Source organism: Epinephelus moara, chromosome 21 (genome assembly GCF_006386435.1).
Source record: "Epinephelus moara isolate mb chromosome 21, YSFRI_EMoa_1.0, whole genome shotgun sequence".
Taxonomy (NCBI): Eukaryota; Metazoa; Chordata; class Actinopteri; order Perciformes; family Serranidae; genus Epinephelus; species Epinephelus moara.
Genome location: NC_065526.1, coordinates 1,459,595 through 1,483,088, shown reverse-complemented (window position 1 = coordinate 1,483,088; position 23,494 = coordinate 1,459,595). Strand labels below are relative to the sequence as shown.

General features: G+C 42.9%; 1 protein-coding gene across 2 annotated transcripts in view; it reads left to right on the top strand.

The window, feature by feature from the left end:
- Positions 1 to 23,494, top strand: part of LOC126408778 (disks large homolog 1-like) — a 178,721-nt gene that overhangs the window by 140,044 nt on the left and 15,183 nt on the right. The window contains exons 7-17 of one of the 2 annotated variants that reach the window (XM_050074457.1): positions 648 to 698; positions 3,010 to 3,134; positions 6,168 to 6,337; positions 6,725 to 6,861; positions 9,336 to 9,480; positions 15,076 to 15,205; positions 17,307 to 17,463; positions 19,697 to 19,799; positions 20,017 to 20,131; positions 20,830 to 21,006; positions 22,834 to 22,900. In XM_050074457.1, the coding sequence (XP_049930414.1) occupies positions 648 to 698; positions 3,010 to 3,134; positions 6,168 to 6,337; positions 6,725 to 6,861; positions 9,336 to 9,480; positions 15,076 to 15,205; positions 17,307 to 17,463; positions 19,697 to 19,799; positions 20,017 to 20,131; positions 20,830 to 21,006; positions 22,834 to 22,900 (1,377 nt within the window). The remainder of the gene's footprint in view (positions 1 to 647; positions 699 to 3,009; positions 3,135 to 6,167; positions 6,338 to 6,724; positions 6,862 to 9,335; positions 9,481 to 15,075; positions 15,206 to 17,306; positions 17,464 to 19,696; positions 19,800 to 20,016; positions 20,132 to 20,829; positions 21,007 to 22,833; positions 22,901 to 23,494) is intronic. The other variant, XM_050074458.1, reaches the window with a different exon arrangement.

Genomic DNA, 23,494 nt, shown 5'->3' with positions numbered 1-23,494 from the left:
TAACATCAGCCAGATGTTTGCTTACCTGTCTAGTAGAACACACGCGAGGTCGGCGTCGAATTGTAGTCCTAGATTTTCACAAAGCTCTTTCCATCTCAGAAAGGCCACACCAATATTTATCCTGGATTTAGCTCTCTTCTTATCCCAAATTCTTCTGGGATCGTTTGGTTGACCCGTACGTTTCCGTTTTACCGGCTTGTTTACCGCGACAGCTTCGGTGTCAGAAGGTGCAGCAACCGTCAATGCATAATCATGATCAATGACGACGAGTTAGCTTAGCCTAGCAACAGTAACGTTCATTCTCTGACGTCTCATCCGGTCTGCTTGTTCTTCTTCTCCTTCATTTAATGGCTATGGTAACTGAGCTACGTCGCCATTGACATGCGACCTAATGACACGGTCCATAACTTTTATTAATATTTCATATTTATCTGGGTTTGAAAAATTGTTGGAAACATTTCTGATAATCAAAGTACACAACTAAACAAAATATATAATATTGGTTTAGTCGTTTTTAGACATTTTTATGTGGAAAAACTACATATTATACCTTTAAATGATAAATAAAATGTACAAAACACACTTTAACAACAAGAAATAATTAAGTGCACTTCTGTGTGTGTGTGTGTGTGTGTGTGTGTGTGCAGGTGAACGGGACGGAGGCTGATTATGAGTACGAGGAGATCACGCTGGAGAGGGTAAGATGACAGCAGACGACCTTTTGTATTTCCCCCTCGTGTCACCTCCATGATGTAACAGTCCACAACTCACACTGAATCCTGGCAGCAGACACTGCTCAACTTAGGCGTACCACATTTTAAGACTCCTATGTAGCCTCCAGCCCTGTGGGGGAGAGGCAGCTGCACCTCCGGGTGATAACATGATGTCATCGTGACATCTGCCCTAAAAGGGTCTATTGGTGCGGTGTGGCGCAGTGCATTCTGGTAGTTGTAATTTTTCTTCCTCTTGTAAAAAAGTGAATGCCACAGTTCTTTCCTGCTGTTATCTTTTTTTGTCATGTAGCACCAGTTTCAGAAGTACTTGTGTGTTTGTCCTGCTGACAGCTCAGTTGTATGAATAGATCATCCTGCCAGCAGTGAGATGCGTCTTTAACGATAAGATATTTCACACTTTGATGCGACCACGATACTAACTAGCAGGAGTCTGAATATTTATCCTTTCATATAAACACAGCCTTCCAAATTATATTTCTCAGTAAACATAAAAGAAGAATGTGCTTTTCTCTTTACAAACGTTGGTGTAATTCTACTCTGATTAAACCTCAGTTACTAACGTGTGAAGAAGCAGAAGAGAATATGAGCCTGAGGCCTGTTGAGCCTACAGACAGAATAACAGACAGGCTGTACTGTAGCTCCTGCAGGACTCAGCTGGCAGAGATGGTTTTTGTTCACGCTGCACTGATGATAATTTGCACTTGAAGAAGCACAGCTGAATTAGGACAAGAAGATATAACAGAAGATAATAAAGAAGATTTCACCACAGGCAGAGCGAGGGATTAAAACACAGCTGCATTAAAGAGAAACACACACGAGTTGATTCATTATGTCCTCGTTTCACCAGATCTCACACACATTCGGACACTTTTAAATAATTAAAATAAAGTGCTGGAGGTTCATGAAGTACGACGGCGCATCAGGGACACTGCAGGTTAAAGCTAGAATTACTGCCCTGTGGTTGTTCACCTCCGCTGCCCGTCAACGACAACAAAGACAACAATGGTTTAATGTGATCAGACGAAAGGACTGTTCCATTCCGTCTGACAACAACTGGAAAGTCTTGAAGAGCAGCAAATTTAAATCATCGTATCCTCATTCAAGTCAGCGAAGCGCAGAAGAAGCTTCATGTGCCGCTGAGGAACGTTCATCAGAATACAGGGGGCCCCGCCGCCAACGCTCTATCGAGTTCTCTGTATACATCCATGGGGTTGAGTCTGAACATGGGGTTTGACACGGTGAACACAAAACTTTTTAATTCAGTGTTTAGCTGCTGTGAATGAAACTCACTCAACACTTCCCTCACATCCAAAACCTCCAGCAGCTCAAAGGCAATGAGCACTTCCTTTCCTGACTTTTAATGTGAAAACTCTGCAGGAAGTGTGCAGAAAAAATGGCAAACAAGAAGTTAAAAGCAAGAATCCCAGACACACCAGACTGACCTCAGAGAGCTAGTGGCGATGAGAGCCCCCGGCTCTGTCACCAAAAAGTTGCACATGAACACACCACAGAGACTCCAGCTGACGGCCAACCATCACGCACATTCTGTGCCTGCGTGAGAGGAAATAACTCTCCACAGTAGCAGCGTCTGTATTCATAATTCAAAAAGGGAAACAGGAAGAGCGTCTTGATGCTAGTTAGCCTGTTAGCACATTAACAACACAATCAGAGCATATTTACGGTGCGCCAGTGAACAGTAACACAAACCATCAGGAAAAATAATCTGACCTGATGGAACAAGTTGGTTTTGCTCTCACTCCCTCTGGACTTTAGCTCCTCTTTTACTCAACTCACTGACATTTCTCTGCTCGTGCGCTGAGCTGAACTGACAGTCAGGCAGATTTCAGGCTTCGCCATCGCCGTCACTGATTCAACATGCTGCATCGGCTGGGGAAAAAGCAGAGGGGTGACGAGGGGCAATACTGTGGGACACACGGCACTGAGGAGGGCGGCGGACACTCACTGATGGCTGACCGTCATCTTGGTGTGTCGGGGCCTTAACATATAAACGAACCATAAAACCTGAGGATGATTCTCAACATGAAAATGAAAACTCTTAAATTTAGGATCTCTGAAAGAGCAGAAATGATTTTTACAAGTCTGTCGACCTCAAATATCCATCAGACACCAACGTTCTGAACGTAAATCTCTGAGACTGTTTGTTTCATGTGGAGCGTGCTGTGTGTGTAATCACTCATCAGTTACTGTTGTTAGAACGTTTGTTTTCTTTGTTTGTTTTTATTGTGGTTGTCATGGTGATTGTCTGCGTATCCAGGGGAACTCGGGTCTGGGCTTCAGCATCGCGGGCGGCACAGACAACCCTCACATCGGTGAAGACCCCAGCATCTTCATCACCAAAGTCATACCTGGAGGAGCCGCTGCTCAGGACGGACGGCTCAGGTGAGACAACACACACACACACACACACACACACACACACACACACACACCTGGAGTGAAACTTCAAGCTTTTGAAGACAATATTTTATCAGATACAAACTGAATTTATGAACCAACTGTTGATAAGTTAGTTAGGAGCTGGTGTCTTTTACCCAGAAGCCCCTGCAGCGTCCTGCCGCCTTTCACTCCTTCATCCATAATGCAGCAGACAGAGTCTGACACACCTGATCCAGGTGGTGGTGATGATGATGATGATGATGATGAGCTGTGGGATGAAGAGGCGGTGCTGCCTCAGGCTCAGGTTGCCTCTAACACATGACCCCTGTGTTGTGGGTCTGTCAGTCATCAGTGAGGCTCATGTGTCTGACTGAAAGCTCCGGTCACTTCCTGCCACACTGAGTCAGGAGGAAAGGAAGAGTTCAGAGGAGAGAAGAAATGGACGAAGAAAAGTGAAGCTGAGCGATGAGCGTCGTCAGTTTGTGCTCTGAGTCAATTTGCTTTCCTGCTTCAGTCCAGTGTGAAACGTAACGACCGAAAGATCAAATAAAACGAGCTTTAAATACGATGTCATGCAAGAAAACAGGCTTAAAGCACTAAATGACCAAACTGGAACTTAGGTGGTGAAGTTAGTGTTGAGCTCCTGCTGTGCACGTCACGATACCAGAAAGTAGTCAGTGCCAACACTACTGAAGTTCCATGATTCTCCAGAGACCATTTGGTACCACGCTACAAAACAAAAACAAATCAGTAAATCCTAGAAACACACACTCCTTTATTAAAAACATTCAAATTAAATTTTAATGTCATTATTAATCCCTGATGATCCGTCTTAAACACAAAGTACTAGTCTATGTCAGGAACACTCCATAAAACTTCAATTATTTGCTTAAATCCCTGAACTCAACAGGCCTGTGTTTGAGACAGGACTGTTTCTCAGCAAATATGGGAAACAAGTACAAATAATTTATTTAAACCCAAATTAATATTACTTGTAACACTTACTTACAGCAGACAGAGCATCAGAGAGAGAGTTACAGCACCGACATACCGACACAACACACTTTATCCCGTTAAAACAATCCTCACAACTTGGATTGATTTTTATGAAAAACCCTTTTCATTCTTTTGATCTGAGGACTCTTACAGACTGAAGGAACATAAACAACTTAGAGGGTAATCCAGGTTTGGACACATACTCTGATTTATGACAGCTTCAGAAGAAGGGAGTCACCACGGTGGTAAATCTGAATGAATTCTTGCCTGGTGCTCATGGTTTCAGTAAAATGAACTGAACGACGTGATGTGCGTTCTGAGCAGCTGACTAATGTTAGAGTAAGTGTGTAGCCAGCAACCTGTTTTATACGTCCAAAGAACTTCTATAGAAATGAACTGCTTGGCAACCAGACCAGGCTTCTAATTGAGACAGGCCTTTATTTGTCAAGATGTGTAGCTACACTGGGCTGGTGAAAGGGACTGGGCGGTGAACTGAAGTTTTACGGTATATAAATATGCTGCTCTCGTTCATGTAAGATGTGACAGTTGGTATTTGTCCCACCCCTCCTCTGCTGTGATTGGATTGCTGGGTAAAAACTGACAGTGATGAGAGCAGCGTTTTGCCCACAGTTGAACATTTTTCAATTCTTGGCAACCAGAAAAAAAACACCAAACGTGCAGCGCTTAGCGCAGAGTAGACTCTCGTCATCGGGGCTGCAAATCACCAGTTTCATCATGATACAATATCATATCGATTCTCTGGGGTCCGCTCATAATTCCGACATCCCATTGTTCCGAAATCTCAGTGTTTCGACATCCCATTGTTCCGACCATATTAAACCCATTGTTACGAAGTCCCGTTGTTCCGAAATCTCATTTTTCATTGTTACAAAATAACTGTTTCATGGTTAAGGTCTGGTTATGTTTAGGCACAAGAACTACTTGGTTAAGGTTAGGAAAAGATCATGGTTTGGGTTAAAATTATAACTTTCAACATCGTTTCTACTTCCTCAAAACAGGGTGACCGTTGTCGTCATGGCAACAATAAACAACACGACAACACGGTCTCTTGCTGCTTGCTTTTTCAACCTTTTGCATTGCAACATTGAGATTTTGGAACAACGGGACTTTGGAACAATGGGTTTAATATGGTCGGACCAATGGGATGTCGAAACATTGAGATTTCAGAATAATGGGATGTCGAAATAATGACATGGCACCTGTTCTCTGCGTCTCCTCACAGAACGGCTCGGTTGAATTTCAGCCTGCACGTTTTTTCAGCTGAACATTGTTGAAACAGCAGCTGATGTTGCTGCAGTGAGAAGTTTAATTTAACATTTAACATCAGACTAAAACACCAGCAGGTGTCAGGTCTGAAAGATTTGAATCCTCGGTACAGTATGGTCCTCGAGAAAGAACGAGTACTGTCATGTTTTCAGAATTTTGGCATCATCTTGGTGCCAAACAGAGGTGGAAGAAGTACCTGAAAGGTGAACTTGAGTAAAAGTACAGATTTCTGACCAGAGAATGACTTTGGTAGAGAATAAAGTCACAGAATATGACTTGAGTGAAAGACTTCTGATTTTTACTGCATTTAAGTGTCAAGAGTAATTTTATGATCCTAAATGTACAAACATTTTTCAACAGTATTGAAAGTAAAAGTACAAATTAACGCAAGTAATAAAAAAGCAAGTGGTCAGAATTTTACATGTACATTCTGAACATGTCAAAATGGTGAGAAGGAAAGACGAGATCTTTTTAAGGAGCAAAATCCATTTTTTTTTTTTTTTCATTTATTCATCCGTCCATCCCTCTGTCCTTCCCTGTTTCGCAGTAACAGAGATGTGTAGGGGAAATGTGTGGGAGTAAAAGTGAAAGTTGACAGTAGTGCCCATCCCTACTGCCGAACTGTGAAACCTGACTGTGACGACACAACCGTCCCCTCTCTTTATGCACCTGTGAAACAAACGAGACACTGTGTTTATATCATGTGGAACTGTCTGCCTTCAAGGTGACGCTAAAAGTCTTCCTGTGTTTCAGGGTTAATGATGTCATCCTGAGAGTTAACGAGGCGGATGTTCGGGATGTGACCCACAGCCGAGCCGTGGAGGCCCTGAAGGAGGCCGGCTCGCTGGTCCGACTCTACGTCCGCAGGAGGAAACCCGTCTCAGAGAAAGTGATGGAGATCAAACTGGTGAAAGGACCCAAAGGTGACAGAGGGTGAAACCATTAAACATTCAGTGAGCATGTGCAGAAGCTAACGTGTCGAGCGTCCTGTAGCTCCAGTAGTGGAGCGTACAGACGGGGTGGATGTGTTGTTGGATGTGTTGTCAGATCGTCTCGGCTTGCCGAGGAGCTTTAGTGAAATCCCTCAGGGCCTCATGATTATTCAAGAAGCCAGGCTCAAGAACAAAGCCTCGGTTTCCACGGAAACATCCTAAAATATGCTTTTGTGCATTCATGTGCCCTGATTGGTGCTGGTGTGTAAAATTGGCAGCAGCGTGTGTCAGTGATATCTTCTAAATCTTACTGTGCAGTGAAGGTAGGTGCTGCTGCTGGTCTAACAGCCCCCCGGTCCTGGTCCTGGTGTGTTGCAGGTCTGGGCTTCAGTATAGCAGGCGGAGTGGGGAACCAGCACATCCCAGGCGACAATAGCATCTACGTCACCAAGATCATTGAAGGAGGAGCTGCACATAAAGACGGGAGGCTGCAGATCGGAGACAAACTGCTGGCTGTAAGAACCTTCCACACAGATCTGTGTCCTGTCACAGCTTTTATCCAACATGTCCACTCGTCTCGTGGTCTGAGAAGACGAAAAAAAAGATTTTATCGTTATTGAGTTATTCCTCTTAAATATCATTTGTCTGATAAAACATAAAACCTCAGCAAAGAACAAGTAAAGTTAACTGGAAGACCTGAAAGAAATCAGAGAGGCTGAAGTGGACACATTTAGTCTTCCTTCGAATAGTGGTGGTAGTGTTTGTAGTAGCGTTGGTGGGAGTAGTTTTACTGTTGGTGGTGGTGGTAGTAATGGAGGTAGTAGTAAATGGTAATCCAACCAACGCACAGTGTGATTATTTTACACTACGAGTCACATTCACCCATTCACACACGCATTCATACACTGGCTAAGGCTACCATACCAGGTGCCACCTGCTACTCAGTTTTTACCACACTCACACACCGCTGGAACCTTCAGGAGCAATTTGGGGTTCAGTATCTTGCTCAAGGACACTTCGACATGCAGACTGGACGACCCGCTCTACCTCTGAGCCACAGCCGTCCTAACTGTACGTTCAAACCAGAAGCTTCCAGAGAGGCAAAGTCTCTCGCAGACATCCAAGAAGCACAACTGTCAAAATATTTGTGGCAGCTTTGGTCGCTCTAGTCGCTCATCTCGTGAATCACTGAATGCTCGATCGCGCTTGTCAATTTGAGGGGCTGTCCGCACCACCGCGGGTCTTTATAAAACAGTGACTCTTTGCTCACGGTTTGGCCTCTCATCCACACGTAACCGCGGTCTTGGGCCCCTGTAACCGGAGTTGTTTGTAATTTATTTGTTTGGAGTCCAGGGGGAACTTTTTGGAAAAGTCCGGTGTCAGCAGTCGTGTGGACAGGATAACCGCAGTTATTTTGTCTCGTCTCCATTGTATGACGTCACAGAGTGCGACATAAACAGAAAACAGCTGTGTATTACCCGATCCAGAGTGTGCGAGAGACGATTTGAGGATGGACCTAAACAAAATACTGCTGCTATTTAGCAGCATATCAGCACTTTGTGGCTGTATCATACAACTAACGCTACTCAACTACATCCAGCAACAGAGGCGCAAGAGTGTGCTGTTACGGAGACTGCTCCTGCTGCATAATAGTACCCCAGCACACGACACCGCTTGTTGTTTTTCCGGTAATGACGTTTTACTGCCTTCTGATTGGCTACAATGGCCTTACAGTTAGGAGTTATATTGCCACCTACTGCTTTGGCATGTGTATTACATTGCTTGATAGTGGAATTTGCGGTGTCACGTGGACGGAGGTATTTTTATTACACCACTCATATGGACGCAGATCTTTTAAAAACTGGAGGCCAAAAAAGTTCGGTTTTAAAAATACCCTTTAAAAACTGGAGGCCAAAAAAGTTCGGTTTTAAAAATACCCGTGCTCGTGTGGACTAGGCAAAGCGACTACTGGCTTGAAAGCAGCGTAGTTGCTGCTTGCTGTTGTCTAGTCAAAAAGCTCATAGTGTGTTGATAAAATGCTTTGCACTATGTCATCCCATTCAAACCAAGCAAGGAAGACTTGCATGCTACGTCGCAACATTAGCCTGCAGTTCTCTTCTCTATTACGAACATTACACACTTTAAAACTCACCAGACCAACCAACTACCTCTGTGACGCCGTCCCAAGCCTCATTCTTTTTATTTTGGTCTCTGTAACCGAACAGCGACACATTATAAAGAGTGGGCGCGAACGCAAGTAATCAACTTCTCGATATCCATTGTCAGAACAAGTGCGCTGTAGGAACCAAAGTTTCATGGCTTGTTCTCTGGGACCCGCTTCATCGAAGCACGTCAGCATTACGATTGGTTGTTGCCAAACCGCGTCAGACCTCATTACCATAAAGTTAAACGAGTTGTAACTCCCCGCCGGACCACTTTGGTCGCCCAAGACGTGCGGCTGACGACCAGGTTGCCCAAGTCGCCGGGCTCTCATTGAAAATGAATGACCTTCACCGTTTTGGAAGCTCTGGTCGCTGGTGGTGTGAACGTACAGTTACAGTAGTAGTGTTGGTAGTGGAGGTATTAGTGGTTGTAGTAGTAGTAGTGTTGGTAGATGCTGGTAGTAGTAATGGTAGTGGTGATAGTATCAATAGTAACAGTGGTGGTAGTCGTAGGTGTGCAGTAGAACCTAAAACCTGCCATGAAAAGATTCTCTTCCCTAAAACATGAGTCAGGTTTTTAAAATCATCCAACATCAGGAACTTTAACTCTGAAGGTTAAAAGTCTTTTCATCATCGTATCATGAGCAATAAAACATCGACAAAACAACCTCTGTTAAACATCACACACAGCTGTTATAGAATAAGATACATAAAGCTTTGACCTCACTCATAGAGGAATGACCCTGTTACATGTCTCAGAGGAAGATGGAGGTCGGTGGTGTGATGTGATGTAGTGTGTTATGAAGCAATGATGTGTCTGTGCTCAGGTGAACAGTGCTTGCCTGGAGGAGGTGAGCCACGAACACGCCGTCACTGCCTTGAAAAACACTCCTGACGTGGTCTACTTGAAAGTGGCTAAACCCAACAGTGTCTTCATGAACGACAGCTTCGCCCCGCCCGACCTCACCAACTGTAAGTTTATTCTTCTGTACAGAGACGTTTTTGTGTACGACTCTCCACACTGGATAAAAGAGACGTGGATTATACTGCACACGTTCTGCTGTTGTTAAATGTGATCGCCTATGACTGTGTGTAGAATTGTGTATCAAGAATTCTTTTGTTTTTATTTCTTCGTTCACTGTGGAGGCATGCGAGAAAAACGTTAAAAAAAATTTAGGGTGTGTCACTGAGCTACAGATGTTCATTAGGAGGGTGAAGGATTCCTTTAATGACTTGTCTAATGTGACAGGAGGAGGTGCGTTCACGGACACAGCCCTAACGTTTCAAAACAAGGACAAACTCTCCGTCCTCTCGGCAGCTTAACAAGGACATGAAGCCTGTTTTCTGGTTACTGTCTTCACACATCACACAAACCAGATTAGCAGGTCCTGGTTCAGATTGTCCGGGTTGACTTTCTGCCTTTGGCCCTGAAGTAGTGTTGAATTCAGGAGGGACTGCAGCGTGTCTCAGATGATGGGGTGGTGATGATGGTGGAGGAGGAGTTCCCAGTGGCATTTATCAAACAACACGTTTCAAAGTCAAGGCGAGGCAGAGCTCTCAAACACATTCAGAGCACGGACCCTGGATCGGTTCCCAACGACTCCCCCGCTGAACCTTAAAGTGGAGACGCTGAAGGACAAACCGGTCCTGGACTGATGATGCAGGGGGAACGATGTCCAGCCGAACCGTCTGACCTGCAGAGAGCGAGGAACTGATCAGATGTTGGGTCGCTGAGAGGTTCAAACAGACTGGAGATCATCTGACCATCATAATAATAATAATAATAATAATAATTTATATATCTCAAAAACAAGTTTAAAAATTGACAGACATAAAAACAAAATATAAAGCGCAGTATTAGTTTAATGTAGCTAAATATGAAAACAGTAGAGATGATGAATTGAAATTTGAGAATAACCAAATTAATGGGAGCAAAAAAAAAAAAACTATCACCGGTTACTTTCCTTTATGACACAGTGTCTTTATGTTTCTGTTAGGGGTGCATGATTAATATTCATACTAGGGATGCACCGATATGGATTTTATTCAACCGATACTGATACTTACCTGCATCTCATGGCCGATAACTGATAACTTTACATTTGTATTTTAAGCAGAAGTGTATAACGTGTAGTCTGTGTAGAGGCTGGTTTAATGTTCCACAGCTCTGACCGAACCAAATCAAACTGTTAACACAACAAACGCAAACAACAGGTGTGACTCTTCATACCTGCCAACATCAGGACCACCCTCACTGGCCCCGCCCCCTTATAACCCTACATGAGTGGAGTCTCCACTGACAGAGACAAACACTGACAGCTGATGAACATCAACATCTGCTGGATCACATGTTCATATCGTCACGCCCAGGCACCGTCTCACTGTCCCACCACAGACCAGCCCACAGCTACTGTTGACTCACCTCACACATTAACACTCACACACACACACACACACTCACACACACACACACACACAGAGTCAGAGAGGTAATGATACCAACAAGCACTAACTGTAGCATCACATGGCGAGCGGTTATTAATAAGTTTAACAACAGTGGAGCCTTGTAAAAGCTCGGTGTTGGATGTTAGCCGCTGCTGCTAATTAGCTCGTGCTAACACTCTGGAGACGGTCCTTCAGCACAGTGTCTAACCTGTTTATCAGCTAGCTTGATGCTAACTAGCATCAAGGCGCTCTCCCTGTTTTCGTTTTTGAATGATGAATACAGACGACCGCCACCTGCTGTTACAGCGATCTGTTTCCTCTCACAGGCACAGAACATATGTGGTAGTTGGCCACCAGCTGCAGTCACTGCAGCGTGTTCACATGCAACTTCTTGGCCGAGAATTCTGGTCCCTGAGTCCTGACAGTGAGCTATGGCGAGCCTGTAGAAGCCTTATTTCACATGCATGTCAGCGATTTTCACCGGGGACGCACGTGAGTAATTCAGGCTGACATTACCTGTTTTTCAGCGAACTCCTCTGGTAATTTTATTAAGAGGAATGGCATATAGGTCCACAGTAACTTATTATTGTTATTATTATTATTGGGTCTTATAAGAGTGGGCTACAATGAGTACCGGGCCATCAAATCACAGCATCCGCAGTGCGCTTTTATGCACGCGGGTCAAGGCGATCACGGATATTTGATGTGGGAAAGATGTAGCCAGATGTATTACCTGTTTTTAAGCAGCACCGAGATACGTGGCTCGTCTGTCCATCCGTCCGTAGCACGAGTCATGCACGCCACTTCACCACCGACACATGAGTAAAAGTGCAAACAATTCCGTGTCCTCTTACCACGGATGCTGTGATTTGATGATCTGGTACTCATTGTAGCCCACTGGCGAATGACCCCCTTAACGAACGCGCCAGGGTTTTTTTTGTTTGTTTGTTTTAAGATATTTTTTGGGCATTTTAGCCTTTAATTGATAGGACAGCTTAAGTGTGAAGGGGGGAGAGAGAGAGGGAAGGACATGCAGCAAAGGGCCACAGGCTGGAGTCGAACCCGGGCCGCTGCGGCAACAGCCTTGTACATGGGGCCCCTGCTCTACCACTAAGCCACCGACACCCCTTAACGAACGCGCCGTTTTAATAGAACGGAGCACGTAGGCACTGACCTGTTGCCAAACCCGGTCTCACACCATTTATTGTCATATTCACAGTCTATCACAGTCAGTCAACAATTAGTATCACCCCCCTCCCCCCTAAAAAAAACAAAACAAAAAACATTTTTGTGTACTAATTTTTCATAACCGTTTATGATCTCAAACACGTGTAAACGTGTACACGGACTCGCCCCTAGAGTGGATACACTGCAGCCTGTTTAACTGTGGCTGTCTGCAGCGCTCTCTCTCAATACTGAACACATTTCAATAAATTGCTGTTCTTGTTAGTCACACTTAAAAAATGCTGAACTCACCCTTTTAAAAACAGCAGACATGAATCACCTGGTTTGCTTTTTAACTGTGAACAGTGAGCCCAACACGTACTAAACATGTTCTCCATGTTCAGTGAAAATCCCGACAAAGTCTAAAACAAACTGAGAGCGGTTGTAAAGAGATTAAAGCAGAAGGAGCATGAGCAGACTGCTGCTCCTTTAAAGCCCGTCTGCCAAATGTTCTACAGGCTGAACAACATCTGAAGAGACTGAACTGTAAACTGTGACACAGTCTGACTGACTCGGCACCCTGACCGACAGGAGGGGTCTGATTTTTGCAAAGTTTCCGGCCCCTCAGCTGATCATTGTGATGATCCAAACATGTCTGATTGAGTCTTTTACAGTCCCGACTGTACAGACCAAAACAAGAGAACAAAAAAGCAACACACTCACAACACTGGCGGTTTAATTTCAACTTATTAAGATCAACATTTTTGCAGGAAAACATCCATATTTAAAAATGAAAAGGTGTTTGTAGATTGGGAGATGTGGCTGTATCAGCACTCCACCCATCCAACATCTACCATCAGATGCCTTTAGATCCCTTTTCTCCAAAGACCCCCCTCATCGACCCCCCACCCTCCTCTTCCTCTGCTGATGTCGAGGTTGAGACGCGTGAAGGACGAGCAGCAAATCCAATCAGCGAGCGTCGAGCTGCATCACTGCCGTCACTGTAGCAGAGCTAATCCACACAGCAACGCTGCGGTGCACTAACACTGATGTGCTGCCACAGATCCGAGCCGGAGGTAATGAATGAGAAATAATTCTGTTAAGTGTTCTGACTCCATCGTGGAGCGGCTCAGGAACAAACACAGAGGGAATGATTGTTGTGATGATGATGCAGCTGGCCGTCCCATCATCCCCTGCTCCGCTTATCACACGCACCGACTGGACAGACTGGATCAGACGATCAAGAGAAGTGAACAGATTTAATTTCCTCTGGTGTTCATGAACCTCAGGAAGAACGACGACGTGCTCCAGAGCCCACTTTGATTTTTTTCAAAATTACTGTTTGAGAAGCTGAAACTGTAAAATGTGGCTTTTTTTTGGTTTGTAAATGAGCAAAACAACTAATCAAATACCAAGATTGATTTTCTTTTGGTTGATTAATCAGGTCATTATCTCTAAATGCATTGAAAAACATGGAATTTTCCGCCATGTTTATACCTCAGTATCGCTGCCTTTAATGTCTGATGGTGTATCAAGCCTTCCTTTGGTAATGCTAGAAATCAATCAGCAATTATTTTGACTAGTCAGGTATTTATTTCACGTCATCCAAAAACAGACATTACTATATTTAACATTTCTCACATATTTTACTTTTTTTTTTTTCCCCCCCAGATATTTTACGAATGTTTTTTGGATATTATACACATTTTTCTATTTTATTTTTTACCATTTTTTCAGATATTTTACTTTTTTCATATAATTTATTATTATTTCGGAATTTTTTTAACAATGATTTTAGGATATTTTTTCAGGATAATTTTCTTACATCTTTCAAATATTTTACTCATAAGTTTTGGATATTTAACTTTTTTTTTTTTTTTTTTTTCAAATAATTTACCAATAATTTCCAGATTTTTTCAGAATGGATTTACAGATAATGTTTTAATATTTTCTTTTTGATATTTTTGTTATTTGTTGTCTTTTTTTCCAAATCTTTCACTAATAATTTTCAGATAGTTCAGTAATTATCTTGAATTGTTCATAATCATTTTGAGGTTTTTTTTATTTATATTTTTGAGTATTTTACCTATAATTTTTGGACATTTACAGAATATTTTTTTTAAATGTTTTTCTGCTCATTTTCAGATATTTTATTGTTGTTTTGGAATTCTTAACTTTTTAAAAAATATTTTTACTATACTTCAGTGAGTATTTTGCTTATAATTCTTGGATATTTTTTTCTCTGAATATTTTTCTTAAAATTGATGTTATTGCTATACTACTGAAAATTAAATACATCACAACATTTATGGATATTGCAGTCTCACATTACTGTGTGTCATGATGGGTGATTAAAGTCCTGAATCAGATTTTAAGAACAGAAACTTTTTAGGTGAGTTTTTGATGATGCAGCAGAAACAGACGCTCCTCGCTCTAACTTTCCTCTTCAGTTGAATCATTTTCTCCCCATCAGAGGAAACTCTGCGACTGTTTGATGCCTGAAACATTAAATCTGTCCGTGAACAAGTTTAAACTCATTAAAATGATCTCACAGCTGTATTTCTAACTCCTACACGTCCAAACGTGTCCATGGGTCTCCACAGTGAGCACTCACAGCTTGTGATCAGACCTGGTCAAGTTTCTCACTCACTAGTTTAGTTTACGACCCCCTCGGCGGCGCCCGGCCTCGTCCAATCAGATGGTAACAGGAGCCTGACAGGTGAGTGCAGACGAGGGTCTGAGCAGGTGTGCCATCAGATGGAGGGAAACTGTAGAGGCTGAAACACTCTCTGCTGCTCAGAGTAAGTGTGTCGGGAGGAGGTGGACATGTTTTTACTCACTGACGGATATTTCAGGTTATCGAAATAACTTTCTTCTTTTTACTTGGTCTCTGATGGAACTGGATTATTTCTAATGTTTGACCTAAATGCGCTCTCCCTCTGCGTGTCTCTGTTTCAGCGTACTCCCAGCACATGGAGAACCATATCAGCCCCCCCAACTTCCTGGGTCAGCCCCTCCCCCCGCCAGCATCCTCAGGACGCTACTCCCCAACCCCGAAGAGCATGCTGGGAGACGACGATGTCACCCGGTGAGGACCAACACATCTCGTTTTACCCTCTCTGACGTTTTCAGACAGCGGACTCAAAGATGGGGATTGTTATTCAGTGTTTTTTTTCCTCAAATTTGGCACAAACTTCCTCTTGGACTCAGCAATAAACTGATCAGATTTTGGTGGTTGCACGTTAAACATGAAGGTCACTGTGACCTTTCGTCTGTCTCATGTTCGTAAAAGCAATATCTCAAGAACACCTGAGGGAATTTGATCAGTGAATTATTTAGAATTTAGTGGTCAAAGATCAACGTCACTGTGACCTTGTCCATTGCATTCTTGTAAAGACAGTATCTCGAGAACGCCCCAAGGAAATTCTTTTCAGATTTGACACAAACATCTCCTTGGACTCAAAAATAAACTGATTACATTTTAGTGGTTGTATGTCAAAGGTCAAGGTCACTGTGACCTTGCATCCATCTCATGTTCGTGAAAGCAATATCTTACTAACACCTTGAGGGAATTTGATTGATGAATGAATACGATTTTGGTGGTCAAACTCACTGTCAATGTGGTCAATATTACTGTGATGTTTCATCCATCTAATTCTTGTGAACACCATATCTTGACATTTGGCACAAACTTGCGCTTAGATTCAACAATAAGCTGATTAGTTTGGTGGACAAAGGTCACTGTGACCTTGTCCATTGCATTCTTGTAAAGACGGTATCTCAAGAATGCCCCAAGGAATTCTTTTCAGATTTGGCACAAACGTCCACTTGGACTCAACAGTAAACTAATTTGATTTTGGAGGTTGTCCTTTCAAGTTCAGGGTCACTGTGAACACGTTGGTCTCATTCTTGTGAATGCAATATCTCAAGAACATCTTGAGGAAAATTGAATAATGAATTAATTCTATTTTGGTGGTCAAGGGTCAAGATTACTGTGACCTGTCTAATCTTGTGAAGACCATATCTCAAGACGGCCTTAAGGACATTTTCTCAAGTTTGGCACAAACTTATGCTTTTACTCAACAATAAATTGATAACTTTTTGGTGGTTGTATGTTAAAGGTCAAGGTCACTATGACCTTGCATCCATCTAATGCTTGTGAAAGCAATATCTCAAGAATACCTGGAGGGAATTTCTTCAAATTTGGCACAAACATCCACTTAGACTCAATGAATAAGCTGATTAGAATTTGGTGGTCAAAGGTCAGTGTGACCTCACAAAATATGTTTTTGGCCATAACTGAAGAATTCATCCACTAATTCTGACCAAACTTGATCCAAATGTCTAACAGGATAAAATAATGAAGGTCAAAAGGTCAAAGGTCAGCTTGACTGTGACATCATCGTGTTTGAAACTGTGCTGATTGTAGTTTAACACATCCACACACTGATTTGATCACCAAACAGTCACGTCTGAGATATTTACAGAAAAGGAGCAGGTGTGTGTTTCAAGTATCAGACGTTCCTCAGTAAATTTAGCAAATAATTAATAATGTCAGTATAGAAATTATCATTGTAATGTGTAAAGTATGTTGTTATCAAAGATACTTAATGATAAAATAATGTTGTGTTTGTATTTTTACTGCTAAAATCCCTTTTTACAGAGAGGCAGAGTATTTTGGAGGGACATTGTACTTTTACAGCAGCTGTGTGCAAAAACAGATAAGAGACCAAAACAAATACAGAGATTACTTATCAACAGTCTATAATAATTTATTGAACCTGGAAACATGCAGAGAGCAGCTGTTCAGCAGGTTAATGTCGCCGCCCTCTGCTGGTGTTAACCTGCAATTACAAACAACACCACCGTCACTCCTGCACTGACGCACACTCACCAGGTGTTATTACAGCTGTAAAAAATCAGGATGATTGACAGCTGTGTGTGAGGTCACATGACATCAGGATGATTGACAGCTGTGTGTGAGGTCACACAACGTCAGGATGATTGACAGCTGTGTGTGAGGTCACATGAGGTCACATGACATCAGGATGATTGACAGCTGTGTATGAGGTCACACAACGTCAGGATGATTGACAGCTGTGTGTGAGGTCACACAACGTCAGGATGATTGACAGCTGTGTGTGAGGTCACATGACGTCAGGATGATTGACAGCTGTGTGGTCCCACAGGGAGCCCAGGAAGGTGGTGCTGCACAGAGGAGCGACAGGACTGGGCTTCAACATCGTGGGCGGGGAGGACGGAGAGGGAATCTTCATCTCCTTCATCCTCGCTGGAGGACCAGCTGACCTCTGTGGGGAGCTGAGGAAAGGAGACAGACTCGTCTCCGTACGTACACACACTTTTATCACATACCTTTATCAGTTTTAAATGTGTTATAAAATCAATATCAGTCTAAGCTATTTTCAGAGCTTTATGTTTCTGTCAGACCACCTTTTCCTCCTGCGCTACATTTTCTCAACTGTATAATTCCAGTATTTGTACATTAAACGCTGAACTGTGGTGCGCACTGTGTCAAGCTGCAGGTCAGAAAGTTGTTGCGCGCGCGACTGAAACAAAACGTCACATTTATAAAGATTTCTAAGATGGCTGGTGCTTGGGGGAGCCCCTCTGAGCGGAGTCAGCGTGGGTTTCCTCCAGGTGCTCCAGCTTCCTCCCACAGTCCAAAGACATGCAGGTTAATTGGTGACTCTAAATTATCCGTAGTTGTGAATGGTTGTCTGTCTGCTGTACCCAACAGGGGTGTGAATCTCTAGGCACATCACGATTCAGAGGGTAACGATAACAGAAATAATAAAACGATTATCGATGCATCAATTTATTTTTCTCTTTCTTTTGACTTCAGACTGTATTCTGGGTGATCCATCATTAAATAAACAGATTATTTGACTTGTCCAGGTCCCTTCAGCCTAACTCCATACCGTCACTGTTGAACCAGGGGGCGCCAGTTGGGTTGGGTCCATCTGTGGACGCTCATGCTCGTCCACTTATATATGGGACATACACAGGCCTGCATAGGGTCGGGTTGGAGTGCTCCGCCAAAGCTGCTGTGTTCTTATTTATGTTCTGCCAGCAGAGGAGCTGCGACGCTGGGCAGCCAGGCACGAGGTTTTTAAGGTCAAACAGACGGAGCAGAGACAGAGGTGTTTTCATCTGGTTCATGGTGCAGCGTGTGTTGGTCGGCTGGTTAAAGTGCTGATCGCTGCTCATGTCAGTCGCTGGGTGATGGCGTCAGAAAGTATTCACAACATACGTCATGTTTGCCTCGCAGACGTGATTTTTTTAGATGTAACATGAAGTGATGACCACTCCACTCATCATTTAGTCGCTGTTGGGCTTGCACCTGCATTTATGTTGGCGCTGGTGGATATAAAACAAGACCATCAGCCTCCACAGCTCCCACTAACAGTGCAGCTCAACATGCACTGAAACAAAACTAAATGAAACACGTGCAACAGCCACACCACCTGGATTAGCCGCGGCTAACAGCTAACAAGCTAATAAAGTTACCTACACAGTGACCCCCGACATCATCACAGAACATTCATCAGTGTTTCCAGGAGCTTTTATGACAAATAAAACACACATTTAACCATAAAAAGTATTTGTATTTGTCAAAACCAACCTACCACGAGTCCAGGTCCAGGTCCGAGTCCAGGTGAAGTCTGCAGGGGCTCATCAGTGTGGCGTTCAAGTACACACGCACAAAAAAAGAAAGAAATCTCTGTGGTAACTAAAACATCTAAACAAACAACATAAGACAGAAAATAACCTGATAATGACACATGAATTAAAATCAGTGCAGCTTCCATAACGACAGGAAGTGACATCACCAACTTATTAACTCCATTACACAGACGTTAAATTAAAGCAAGCTGCAGCCGACGTCTTTTGTGAAGATTAATTAGTACAAGTTAACTTTAGCTCGTCCACACTGGGTGCTATGCTGACTTCACAGCTGCCTTTTGTACCTTTTGTAACATCATGTTATGAACAAACAAAAAAATCGTCTACATCTGTATCGCGATGCATCTAAGAACTGATATTTTCCCCCCTAGTACCCAGCGATCAGAGAAATTTATGCTTCATTTCATTGTTGTCATAATCGCTCAGTTTGTTTATTGTCTTGTGTTTGTTGTCTCCTCCATAAATCGCTGCCAGTCTGACCCAAACAGCTGACTGGCGGCATAATACTTTGTTTTTGTGTAGGAATACTTTTTTGAGAAAAAGTAGCGCCAAAGGAAAGAGCTGTCTGACGGCAGGGTAAATAATGCGGTAAAAATATATTCAATAAAGCGTCCACTTGGACTGATCTTGAGTTTTTAAGTTAGGCCTTTTTTTTTTTAGAGGCCCCACCTCAATAAACCCAAACTGTCCCTTTTAGAGAAAGTGGAGGAAACTTAAAACAAGCCGCTGCAGATTTTTGTTAATTTATAAATCAATCTTCAAACGTCTTCTCTTCACAAATATGACCTGTAAGAAAACACTCACACACTAGTACTTTATTCCTGATGAGTACCTGCTGTGTTTAACGCTGTCGTCTGTGTGTCGCTGTTTTTAGGTAAATGGGGTGGACCTGCGTAACGCCACCCACGAACAGGCAGCCGCCGCCCTGAAGAACGCCGGGCAGACGGTGACCATCATCGCCCACTACAGACCAGAGGGTGAGACACCTGGACGCACCCGCACGACACGTCACATCAAATTATTATCAGATATCCACTGAGGCTGTTAGAAGGTTTCAGGCTCTCACTAACACCTCACGTTCATTTTCCATTATGTCCTGGAAAAACCTGGAATTCTGTCGAGCAGCTTCCCAGTCATGAAAGTCGTTGAAAACCAGGAACTGTCTTTGACTGTGAACTTCCTCTTCCTGTCCAGAGTACAGTCGGTTCGAGGCGAAGATCCACGACCTGAGAGAGCAGATGATGAACAGCAGCATCAGTTCTGGATCTGGATCTTTGCGAACGAGTCAGAAGAGGTCGCTGTACGTCAGGTGAGACGACAGGCGCCGATGTATGGAGGTTCAAAATGGACAAAAATGATAAGACTTATTATGGTCATGTAGTGTTTGTATTCATAAAACCTTATTCAGCCCCAAAACAGACACATTTAAAGATGAAATTGGTTTTAAATATTTAGTTTTATTTGTAAATTGATTTATCATTTTAGTGACACTTCAGCAGAAGATATTTAACCGAAAAATCAAACTTAATTTTAACTTTTTTGGGGAGGGTTTAAAAAATACGCAAATTAAATAGTTTATCAAGTTATATTTAATTACTCAACTAAAAATGTCTTAGTTCATGATTAAATTATTATATGAAAACTAAAATGATTGATGATGAGAAAAAGATTCTCTGAGATGCATGTATCAATAATTAAATAATAATCTTTTAAATGTAATTAATTAATCAGACAAAATTGAATTACAGTTAATTTTGAAGTAGATAATTTAGAAGACTAGTTTGCATGAATCAAAATAAACTGGAATAATAACATAAATATATTTATTTGTTATTGATTAAAACTGATAGCAATGTAATCAATTCAACTCAGTGGCCACTTTTTTATGTCTCCTGGTCTTCAGGTGAGGTGTGACTGGAAGCTTTGAAAACAATATTTTTGTTTCCAGTAGATTGTAAAATAATGTGTGAACGTGTGTGTGTGTGTGTGTGTGTGTGTGTGTTGCAGAGCTCTGTTCGACTACGATAAGACCAGGGACTCCGGTCTGCCCAGTCAGGGACTCAACTTCAAGTTTGGAGACATCCTCCACGTGGTGAACGCCTCTGACGACGAGTGGTGGCAGGCCAGACAGCTGACGTCACAGGGGGAGGTGGAGGAGGTGGGGGTGATCCCCAGCAAAAGACGGTCAGTCACTCTCACACACACACACACACACACACACACACACACAGAGTCATGTGACCCGTGTGTTTACATGTTATAGATTCACCTGTATCACATGTTAGAACCTACGAGGCTCCTCTTGTTATGCGTCCCCATATCTCATGAACAGCTCAAAAGAATTTCCTCAAATTTGGCACAAACGTCCATGTGGACTTAATGAAGTGATTAGAGTTTGGTGGTGAAGCTCAGAGGTCCCCGTGACCTCGCCTGTCTCATTCTTGTGAATGTGATATCTCAAGAAGGCCTCCATGGATTTTTTTCGAATTTGGCACAAATGTCCACTTTGACTCAACAATGAACACAAATTCTTGTGAACACGATATCTCATCAACAGCTCAAAGGAATTTCCTCAAATTTGGCAAAAACGTCCACTTGGAATTACGAATGAGCTGATGAGAATAAGGTCAAAGGTCAATGTGACCTCATCAAACATGTTTTTGGCCATTACTCAAGAATTCATACACTAATCATGACAAAACTTGACACAAATGTCTAACAGGATAAAATAAAGAACTGGTGATATTTTATATCCAAAAGGTCAAAGGTCAGCTTGACTGTGGCATCATCATGTTTTAACGTCATATCTCAGGAACAAAAGGGGAGACATTTGGTCAGATACTGAATTGCTGACCTGAAAACGCTCCATCAGCCTGAAATAAATCAAACGGCGGCGTCACCGGCAGTGAATAATCTCCCCAAGTATTGAATAAAAATATATTTAATAACAATCTGTGGGTCCATGATTTAGGGCTAACTAACTTACTAAAGTAACTAGCTTCCTCCTTCTTCCAAGCACAGCTGGTTGCTAGGTAACAGTAATGCCAATAGAGACAGAGCGCAACGCGTCATAATCTGAAAGCCACGCCCCCAAAGGGGAAACGAGGCCTGCTTTCCCCTTTCTTCGCTCGTTCGCTGTCATTCTGCCTCTGCAGCCGCGCCTTCAAGTCTCCACGACTGAATTGCTAGCAAGCTAGCTAAAATTATTAGCTATAGCTAGCTAATAATGTTAGCTAGCTAATAATTAGCTAATAATAAGATGGCAAAGGATTATTTTAGCACGCTATGCCTACCAGAGAGGCAGCGGTACATAAGCTTAATATTGCCGCTCTACCTCAGTTGATCGTCTCGGCACAAACATGATGTGGAGATTCTTTTCTAAGAAGATGAGCATTTGGGCATGCTCAGCCGTCAGCCTGCTCCTACTACCGGCACATGTTGTTGTTTTGAGACATGCCTCTACATGCTAGTAGATTGACAGAAGTGCTAGAGCGGACCGCTGGAATGGACTGCTTGAATCGCGGAGTGCTGGGCACAATTATAACACAAGTTGCATTCATACTGTCAATGCTTTAGCTTAACATGCATAAATACAGTTAACTGTTAACAAATACATTTGGAGGGTTTGACAAAGTGTTTGCTGCACACATAGACATACCGAGTGTCAGGATCCCACAGTTTCTCCCCTGTTGAAGCCTCACGTTTTATTGTCTGTATCCACTTTTGTCTTCTACAAGGTTCCGTTTTTCTGCTCGGCAGCTGATTGAAGCTAAGCTCTGGGTTTTTATTGGCCGTGCAGCCCACCACACAGCAACTTTTCGGCATTTGGACTGAGGGAAACTCAACAGGCTGGAAACGGAGGGGGAAAGTGTGAGGGGAAAGCGGGTCTCGTTTCCCCTTTGGGGGCGTGGCTTTCAGATTATGACGCGTTGTGCTCAGTCTCTATGGGTCAGGGAGAGAAGAAACTTTACTGAAACTTGACCTCTGACCTTCTGACCTCTTTGACCTCAGGGTTGAGAAGAAGGAGAGAGCGAGATTAAAGACGGTGAAGTTCAACGCAAAGTCTCGAGACAGAGGGGTGAGTGTTTGACTTCAGCTCCACTGCAGCAGGAACACAGTTAGATCCAGCAGTTCTGTACCATGTTAGTCTGAGGCCCATGATACTGTGAATTATGGACACTGCTCTTACTCAACTGGCTTCTGTGACAGTTATCGGCATGAAACATGTCTCTGCAGGTTTTAAGGTTTGAGGGGAAATAAATGATATAAATAAGTAAAGTAAGCATTGACCCCCTGAAGATGCTGCTTAGCGGGATGATGAAGAAACAGGAAAAACACTTCAAAGTGCTGCCAGACAGGCCTGGGCCGTGTAACGACTATGTACGATATATCGATATATTTTCAAGTAAGATACTGATTACGACAACACAGTTTATATCGAGACAAGTTACGTGACATACTCACAAGTTCTCCAGCAACACTCAGAGCGACACAGAGCTGCTCCTCTGTTTAATCAGTCTGATAAAGATTTTAAGTATTTTCTAATATATAAAATATAGATTTCATTGTAGAAATTTAGATTTTTTTCGGGCTCAGGCTGAAAACTGCTGCCATGGGTCTGGCTGGACCTGGACAGAAACCGTGCAGGTTCACGTGGGGTCGGGATAATTTT